Source organism: Pinus tabuliformis, chromosome 5_2 (genome assembly GCF_031772625.1).
Source record: "Pinus tabuliformis cultivar Carrire ecotype Pingquan chromosome 5_2, CPIR1, whole genome shotgun sequence".
Lineage (NCBI taxonomy): Eukaryota > Viridiplantae > Streptophyta > Pinopsida > Pinales > Pinaceae > Pinus > Pinus tabuliformis.
The window spans coordinates 223,953,011-223,962,979 of record NC_142306.1 but is presented as its reverse complement, the minus strand read 5'-3'; the positions used below and the strand labels follow the sequence as shown (position 1 = coordinate 223,962,979).

At 39.6% G+C, this 9,969-nt stretch overlaps 1 protein-coding gene across 1 annotated transcript; it reads right to left on the bottom strand.

The window, feature by feature from the left end:
• Positions 1-206: 206 nt before the first annotated feature.
• LOC149158352 (uncharacterized) lies at positions 207-3,392 on the bottom strand. The gene has a single exon (XM_089433958.1). The coding sequence runs from the start codon at positions 3,390-3,392 to the stop codon at positions 207-209; it is 3,186 nt and encodes a 1,061-aa protein (XP_089290084.1).
• Between the last annotated feature and the right edge of the window lie 6,577 nt (positions 3,393-9,969).

The following is a 9,969-nucleotide window of genomic DNA, read 5'->3' as shown; positions in this document are numbered from 1 at the left end:
CGGATCCCTTCCAAGTGTTCTGATATAGATCTTGTTGATGCTATAAGTTCTGTGGCTCGATCTGTAATGATCACTCATCTGGCCGGCCTGCCGCCACCAGGAATTCCACTGCCAGAGAAGTCCTGTCATTCCATTGCCTTGATGATCCTTTCTGCTTTTACCGGTTTTATCAAAATTCCGGTGCCGCAACCCGAAGCCGTCCCTAGCTAGGTTGGATCGGCCTGGAGTAATTCCTTCTCTGCCAGCTGGGCACATGTCACCTTGAGGGTTGGGCAGTCTACCTCCTGCCAACAGCTGTCCATGATTCTGTTCGGGTAGTCAGCACCATGGTTTGCCAAAAAATCCGCCAACCCATTCACCTTTCTTCTTACGGTTTGGAAGACTATGCCTCTCATTTCTGCTATTAGCTCCGCTATACTCTTCGTGGCTTTGGCCAACCTCCAATGTTTGGTGGCCTTACTGACTCTTGTGCCTGCTTGTAGGCGTTTAGCCGCCATGATGGCCAAGGAGGAATCCCCCTCTACTATTACATTCCCTCGTTGAATGGTTCTTAGAATTTTCAACCCTTGCTCAAGCGCCGCAAACTCTGCTTCATTGTTCGTGCTTTCTCCCAGCGCCCTGCAGTATATATGGACGATTTCACCAGCCTGATTGCGAATGGCACCTCCGATACCTGCTGTGCCTGGGTTGCCCCTCGAAGCCCCGTCAAAATTCAATTTTAGGCCGCCCTCTGGTGGGCATTGCCATCTGAGGAGTTGCGATGAAGGTTGTGATCGGTTTCCCCCAGACGGTTGATTGCTGGATGCCTCCAATTGAAACACCTTTAAAATGCGTGAGTCCTGATCCGTGGGTTTTTCATTCGATTCTACCTTGCATTTTGCCTGTATAAGCTGTTTGATGTTAACTGTTATAGATTCTTTTGCAAATTCTATGTTTCTGACTTCCTCCTTGAATATTCTCCGATTTCGTTCTTTCCATATAGTCCATACTATAAAGCCTGGGGCACATTTCCAGATACTTTCCACTCTTTGAATTCTAGAAAAGTTTCTCCTCCAGTTGATGATGGTCTCCTGAATGGAGTCCCTGTTCCGATCAGAAGCTCCAAGAATATCTTCCATCCAGTGCCAAAGCTGGGAAGCCCATTCACAGGAATTAAAAAGATGATTCATTGTTTCCACCTCCTTTATGCACATAGGACATCTAGAAGGTCCCCTGAACCCCTTTTTCAATAAGTTTTCCCAAGTTAGAGTTCTCTTCTGCATAAGAAGCCATAGAAAAGTTCTAACCTTCGGCCATTGTAGACTGTCCCAAACTTTATTGGCCCAGGGCATTATATTAGGCTGTTCTTCCCCCTCTATGATGCTCCTGGCTTCTTTCAGGGAGAAATCACCGTTGCCTTTAGGACCCCATCTGAGCTTGTCATTTTCAGCAGCAATTCGAATTTTTCTTTTTAAGAGTTGTTGATTTAAAGCTTGAATGGTTTCCTGAATGTCTTCGTTGTGGGTGGAGTTGAAAACTGTCCATTCCCGCCAGTCCGGGTCTTCACTGGTTGGGTTCCAGTATTGATTGACTTTGAATTTGCCCTCAGTTTGATAGTGTTGCTTCAGGGGTAGGAGTTGAGGGGTGTCCAGCTTCGGGGACTGCTGCCAGGCGTCCTCCCAGAAGAGTGCTTGAGTTCCATTTCGTATTTCCCAGAAGCTATAGTCCTGGACAATACTTCTGTTGTCTTGGGCATGATTCCATATTGGTGAACCGTTAGGGGCATCCTGCATTCTCACTAGTTCTAGATTGGTGTTGTTCGGCCTGTACTTCTCCTTCCAATGAATAGCCCATGGTAGGCTCGTGTCAGAGATCCACTTCCACCATATTTTGGCTCCGCAGACTCTGTTTACCGTTGAGGGATCAACCAAATTCAGGCCCCCCCTGTCCTTAGGTTTACACAGTTTCTGCCAGGCAACTAAAGACCATTTTTTCTTTTCACTGTTTCCACTCCATAAGAAGGATCGCTGTATGATTCTTATTTGATTTAAGATTCCTTTCGGAGCAGGAAGAATGGATAGCATATACTGAGGGATGGCCTGCAAGACCGCTTTTGTTAGTATTAGTCTACCTGCAAAATTCAGAGCCCTGTTAGTCCAATGTTTGCACTTCCTTTCCATGCTGGCTAGGATTTTCTCCCAATGAACCTTTTGCCACGGTTTGAGAGTTAGGGGGGCACCAAGGTATCTTGAAGGTAAGGAGCCAATTTTAAACCCCAGAAGCCTAGATAGATGAGATTGGATAGCTTGATGCGTGTTGAAGAAGAATATGGTTGATTTGGAAAAATTAATCTCCATTCCCGAGGCTTCGCTAAAAAGATTGAGGATGTTTCTGTAGGCTAAAGCTTCTTTTACTGTTGGGGTACCATGTAACATAGTGTCATCCACAAACTGTTGATGAGTTGTGGCTGGACAGGATCTGATGGGTTGCAAACCTCTAATTTGACCTTCTGCTTTTTTCTTGGCAATTAATCTGCTTAGGCCCTCCATTAGAATGACAAACAGGAAAGGGGATAAGGGGTCCCCCTGTCTGATGCCTCTGGAAGGGCTGAAGGGAGCAGAGGGGGCGCCATTCACAAGGATAGAGTATCTAGGAGACTTAATGAGGGCTAAAACCCATTTGATCCATTGTCTACTGAAACCAAAAGCACCTAAAACTGCTTCCAGATAAGACCAGCTTACCTTATCATAAGCTTTGGAAAGATCTAACTGCATAAGCATTCCGGCTTCTTTCCGCGAATGAAGGGAGTGGATCATCTCCTGAGCGAGCAAAATATTGTCTAGAATTTGCCTTCCTTCCACGTAGCCAGACTGTTCTTGCGATATGATGCCAGGGAGGATCGCCTTCAGCCTATTAGCTATGACTTTAGAAATGATCTTGTAGACTACATTACAGAGTGCTATGGGTCTGAATTTTTCTGGTGTATTAGCTTCCTCCACTTTGGGTACAAGAGCAATGAAGGTTGAGTTTAGAGATTTTAGGATCGTTTTGGATCGTCTTGAGTCCTCCACAATCTCCCATATGTCTTGCTTTACAATGTTCCAGCAGGCTTTATAGAAGTTAATGGTAAATCCATCCGGTCCAGGAGCTTTGTCGTTGGGCATACTCCTGACTGCCTCCTCAACTTCTTCCATAGTGATTTTTCTTCTTAGGGCCCAGTTCTGATCCTCTGTGATGGATTTGGGTATGACATTGGTGATTTCTTTGATGGCTTCCTCTCTATTGATCCCTGGTTCTTGCGCTATGAGGCTGAAGTGATCCGAGAGGGAGGTTGATATCTCATTGTGGTTTCTGAGGAGTTCCCCTTCACTGTTTTTCAGTTCTAGGATTTTGTTGGCACTTCTGTAGTCCATGGCTGATCTATGGAAGAACTTGGTATTTTGCTCCCCTTCCTTCAACCAAAGGATTCTTGATTTCTGCTTCCATAAAGATTCTTCCTGCTTGCATCTGTTGTGCCATTGTTGAGTAAGCTCGTTTTCTTGTTCACTGGTATCCTCACCTCTACATCCGGCCGCACCATCCTTGTGAATTTGTTCCAGCTTATTTTCGATGATAGCTTTCTCCTGAAATATATTTCCGAAAACTGTTTTATTCCAGTCCTTCAGTTTCATTTTGATATTTTTTAGTTTCTTTTGAAGATTGAACATTTTGGAACCTTCCTCACCTAAAGGCTCTGACCACCATTTTTCCACCATTGTGAGGAAGGTAGGGTGTTCTATCCAGAACTTTTCGAACCTGAAGGGTTTGTTTCTGGGGGTACCCTGAAGCTCGACAGCTAGTGAGATCGGCCAGTGGTCCGACCCTCCACTTGGGAGGATGTTCGATTCAACTACCGTACCCTCTAAAATTAGGCTTTCCGAGACTAAGAAGCGATCCAGTCTGGAGGAAATGAGTCTTTCGCCCCCCCTTCTGTTGTTCCATGTAAATTTACCACTCTTAGGGTATACATCTACCATTCTTGCATTATCAATGAAACTTATGAAGACCTCCCCATCCCTGTTTAGTTTTCTGAGGCCTCCTTTTTTCTCCAGGAGGGAGGTGATCATGTTGAAATCTCCCCCCAATATGTATTTAGCATCAGGGTGCCTATCTATGAATTTGGTTAAAGATGCTAGGAAACTGATCTTGTCTTCTAACTTCTGAGGACTATAGACATTGATGCATAGAAAAGATTTAGAATTACCTGTAGGTTGCACTTCCAGTGCCAAGTAATTTTTGCTTGCTTCAGCTGTTATAATCTGGTATCTTCTTGTATCCCAGAAGGTAGCTAAGCCTCCTTCTCTCCCTTTGCTTTCGATCTCTAAAACTTCAAAATTTCTTCCTAACTTAACTCGTAGCCTATCTATGAGAGCTCTATTGCATTTGGTCTCTTGTAGAAACAACATATCCGGGTTGTATTTTTGCATCTGCCGCTTCAGAATCCTCTGTTTGGCCTGACTATTTATCCCTCTTGCGTTCCATGATACAATCTTCATATTTAAACAGTTAGTTGGAAGGACGGATAATCACTTAGCTGCCTTATCTTACCTGCGTTGATCAGCATCTCTCCCAGCTCCTGCAGGTGTTCTCCACTTGACTTGCGGCCTCTACGGCGTTTGTGCCTCGAGCTAGAGGTTTTTCCCAGTATTGCTTTGTAGTGTGGGATGCTGCCTTTGATTATGCCTAACTTTCTCTTCTGTTTCTCTATTACTGCCTTCTGCCGTGCTATGAAGAGGTCATTGACCTTCCTTATTTCTTCCTCCGGTACTGCTTCAATCCCTTTGGCTCTCCAGCTTTCTACAAGCACTGTAAGGTCCATCCCTTCCATAGCTAGGGTTTCTTCGAGCTCCAGATCCTCGCTCCCTGCTTCACTTGTTAACATCTCTGTTTCTTCGTCCGTTTCTGCTGTTCTGTCCTGCATGTGGATTTCACCAGTGAATGCTCCTTCCGCCGTTCCTTCTCCTGTAGGTTCTTCCTGTCCTTCTTGCCCTGCCTCCACATTAGGTTTATTCTGCTTTTCCTCCGAGTCAGTCTCCAGGTCTAGGATCTCAAAGGGGTTACTGAAGTAGTTTCTTTCTGTATTTCCTTTAGTATTCCTTCTTCTATTGGCGCGCTGCCTGTTCTTTGGTTTGGTGAAGTTGTTCTTGTCTTTGTTGTTCTGTATTTTCTCTTCTTCTGCCTCCTTTCTGTTCAATGGACAGTCTCTTACCAGATGTCCATGCTCGTGGCATTTCCGACACCTGAAAGGTATTTGCTCATAGTCTAAAGCCTGAAAGTATTCCTCATCCCTGTACTCGAGCCACAAACCTTCATGTAGTGCGCCTGACACATCCAGTTCCACACAGATTCTAGCATAGGTGGTATATCTTTTCTGCATGGTTGCCTCCGAAGCTTTAACAAAGGTTCCTAGCTTATCCCCTATTTGCTTTAGGGCATTCAATCCCCAATAATCTATTGGGAGAGAGAAAAGTCTAATCCAGACCGGTACTTGAGTGAAGGATTCCTTCTCCGGGACGAAGTTTGGCTTCCAGGGTCTCATATATAAGCCTGCTGCGGCTAGGAAATACGGGCCACCTTCGAACACTCTATCTTTATCTTCTAAACTTGTAAAGACTACTGTGAAAAATCCTTTGGCTCCCAGATGTAACTGCACATCTCCTTTTGGCTTCCACTGCTGTCTTATCCATTGGCACAACGTCCTTTCAGATGGCCAGACTCCCATAAATTTACAAATGATGGCATGTTCAGCCATGTGCTCCCTGTAGGCCTGGATTTCAGGGTCAGTGATTGTCACCCGTAGGCTATCTTTTTTCTTTGGCTTACATGCACTGCTGGTCACAGGGTTTCTGTTGGGGTTCGCGCTGGACTCCCCCTCCTTCTCCGGTAGAACCTTGCTTTTGTTTTTTGGCTCTTTGTCTTCTTTTGGTTGTTCCTCCTCATTTTCTGAGGGCTGAGACTTGGCATCTGTTTTGTCTTGTGTGTCTGCACGGTTCTGCTTTTCTTTATTCCTGTCTTCTGAGGTATTGTCTGTCTTGTCAGATATTATTGGTGTCTTTTCCTTGTTTTTCCTGCTACTCTGCATCTTGTTGTTCAGTCCTTCGATTCTGACTCCTTCTTTCATTTTCTGTTGTTGTTTCTGCAAGACAATCTGCTTAAAAGTTGGGGTCCCACTGGACCCCTCTGCTCCCATCCAGTCCGACAGCAGTTGCCCCTTTCGAAACAATGCTGCCAGTTTGATTCTGTGGTGTTCCAGGCCTGTCACAACCGCTGGATCGCATAAACCCTAGCGCGCGCTCTTTCTTAGAGCTTGTATCATTATGATTTTTATCTTTTATGATTAAAAACTATTTGAAAAAACAATTAATATTATGTTGAATAAACCTATGAACATATTGTACATTTTTTGTCCAAGGTAAAACGATTTCAATTGTATTATAAAACAATGTGAACGTAGATATGAGAAAACATGCAACTTAGTTACTCTTAATAGTTGTTCATTTATTCAACGTATTTTGTATTTATAATTTAAATTTTGATAATATAACTTTACATTTACTCAGTTTTTGAAATATTTTATATCCTAAAAAAAGTCCCATACACATTTCATATTGTCCTTTTCCCACCTATGTTTTTAATTTTGGTCGAACAAGCTTTTCATACTCTCTAGAATTAAACCAGCACTAGGAAAGAAATCTTACTAGTAAAATTTTCATGCCATCAAGATGGTCCTATAAAAGTTTCATTATGGTTTGTGTGAGTTGTGGCTTTTATTCTTTTAAAGCTCCACCCTTTGTTTCAATCCAAATTAAATTTAGTATAATAAGCTCTTCATGCTATGGGTAATTTAATAATGATTATGAAAAAAGTTAGAATGTAAAAAAATTCAAATATGCTTTCCATGCAATGGAGATGGTTTGACACTTGTTTCATCATGATTTGTGGTTTTTCTCACTTCTATCATTTATATTGGATATTCCGATTTAAATTAGACTAACTTATTGTATATTTTTATTAAATATATATCTTTTTATTTAAAAAATGTGTTTTTATTTATTTTTCATTTATAATTTTTTTTTAATTACATTTAAAAATTCATTTTTATAAAATTAAAATAATTTTCTTTAGAAATTAATATTCTTAAAATTTACAATATATCTTAATCTTTCATGTTTTCCTCTCCTTTCTATTATGTATACTTTATGTAAATTTCTAATCAAATATCATAAACATATATATTTATGATTAGATGTAGCAACATGAAGTAACTACTAATTTCTGAAAGCCAATTGCTAGTTAAATTTCAGTGTCCTATGAAGAATGCTAAAGATGTGTTGCTTAGTTGTCCACCACCAAGATCCTAGCGTGAAAAAAATATTAGAAAAAAAATGTGATCGGGAGGATTCCGCCAAGTAAAGTTCATTTTAAGAGTTTTGAATAAGATTCATGGACAAATTCGTTTGAATAACGGAATTCTTTCAAAAGTTATTAGATGATCTTGGCTTTTCAGATTCTTCAAGATCACTTACGAGTGCAAAGAGAAGAGCATAGTAAACAATGAATGCAGTTGAGAGCCTTTAATGTTTAGGTGATAGTGGGTGTAAGTGTTTTGTGAAAATCACATATATGGCTGAAATTGTCTCAGGGGAATATCATGTGATCCTTGATCCTTTCTTGTATTCTATTTAAACTCTCTATATGAATCGTAACTTCAAGAAAATAAAACAATTTAAATATGTGTGGGAATGATGTTTTCCCATTAGTTAATCGTAAGTGTGTTTTTCCAATTTAAAGAAGGAAGATGGAGGAGAGTTTGCACTTTTTTGATATACCAATATCACCAACATGTAAGGTACAGAGCCTAATAGGATTAATAGTTTCACTCATAGCCATGAAATTAAAATGAATTTTGTTACCCATCGATGTGAAAAGGAAAATAAGCATGGTTATTTCCATTCTTCTACAAGTGTAGGTTGACCTATCTAACCTATAGGAAAGAATTTAGAGGATGGATTCTATATGTTAGTTAGTGCAAATAAATATTATCTACCATTTGGCTACCATTTGGCTTAGCTGTAAAACTAAAAAAATCTACCAAAAGAAAAAAATACAACAAAAGAATTCATGTGGGTCTATGATTAGAAGACACAAAAATATCAAAGGTGAAAAAGTGGTTTTCCACATGACTTGCATGAATGATTCTTTGATGGTTGTATGAATCCTATGTGGGACGAGAAAAAACAAAATTAAACAAAAGGCTAGGAATATGGTTTTAACACCATAAACAAGCTAATTCAATCACTTTTAAGACATGAAATGTAATGGAGGAGGATCCAAGTAGCCAAGGAAGGAGAATTTGAGGGTGAAAAGACTAGTTGAGTCACCAATTTGTTGGAGGGTATTTTCTAATGTAAGTGAAATATACTAAATTGTTGTATCTTATGTCTTTTCAAAGCAAGAGAAAAATAGTATACTCTTCTTATTACTACTCTTCTCTTGCTTTCAATGTTGCTCCATGGCCTCTTCTTATAGGAGGAGTTCATCCTCAATAATTCAAATGAATACAATTTTAACCTTGGTTCCATATGTATGAGAACATTTAGATATATTGAAAATGTCCTAATAATGACCATGGAACTTGCCTTACATGAGGTACTTTATAATGAGAATTTTCATTTAATGGATATAATGCTTGAGGAACCAAAGAAATCCTTTAAAACTAGCATTGATGAATTCCTAGAAAGCATAAAATATTATTTTGTAATGTTTTGATTATTGAGCCAAAGGAGTTTAGGATTAATTTTCAATAGATAATTTATTTGGTGATAATTTAAGAAATTACTTGCACAGTGTTATGAACATTATTCAGAAGATAATAAATTCTATATTAAGTATTGCAAATATTATACTTCTACTAGATCTGGGGAAGTTATTTTACTTAAAATGAATAATGAAATATTTTATTTTTGCTCAAAATTAAAATATTTTTTAGTTATTTTTTTCTTTTAAATGAAAATTTCAACTCCATATTAAATGGAATACGATGTCTCCCTCATATATTTTAAAAATATGTTTCAATGCAACTAATGAAATTATAAATCATATTCCCTTAGGGGGCTGGGAACGAGCCCATAATCATATCCTTGTTGGAAAGTGTGATGGTACTCACACGTGTTTTCATGAGAGAAATATGTGGAAGCACAATTTTATGAGCATGGAATATCACCAATCGACGACATTTTATCATCAATATGGGAGGGAAATAAGAGAGGAACATTACAAGTTGTTGCTTTTTTCCATCGTCTCCAGTGTGTTTCATATAGTGTTAGGTGGGGTTGCCATAATGGCTCAGATGTGCTCCACTATAGGAGAGAAGGATGGACACTCTCAACTCATGTATGGCTTGGTGCAACACAAGAAAGAATGTCAAGTGTGTTTTAGTTAACAATTTTCTTATCTTTGTCCTTTATTAGATGATTAATGGTATCTTCATATCATGGCCTTTCTCCTCCTCTAGTCATTATAAATGAAATAGATTATTCATCAGTTGGCGAGCATATATTGGATTCTTTAGAGATGTCAAATTTTTTTATGGGTTTTCTTCTTTATTTTAACATTTGATCTTGGACACCATGTACTGGATGTGTTGGGTGCTCTAGAAGCCATCTCTTGTTAAACTAAAATACACTTACCTAAAGTAGGGAATTGGGGTTTTAATATTTTCTTGTTTCAAAGGCCTTCAAATTTTTTAAGGAGGTCAAATTTTTTCATCCTCTTCCTGCATTGTGCAACCTCAGGGTCCGTCAGCGAGTTGGTTTTTGTTCTTCCTTCATGAACACTCCAAGGCTTGGACATTCCAGGCATCTCTTTCAACTACCCAATTTTTGTAAGTGGGGTTTGGTATATGGGGAATTTTTTGATCATGTTTTAATATTATCCTCTACCATGGATTTT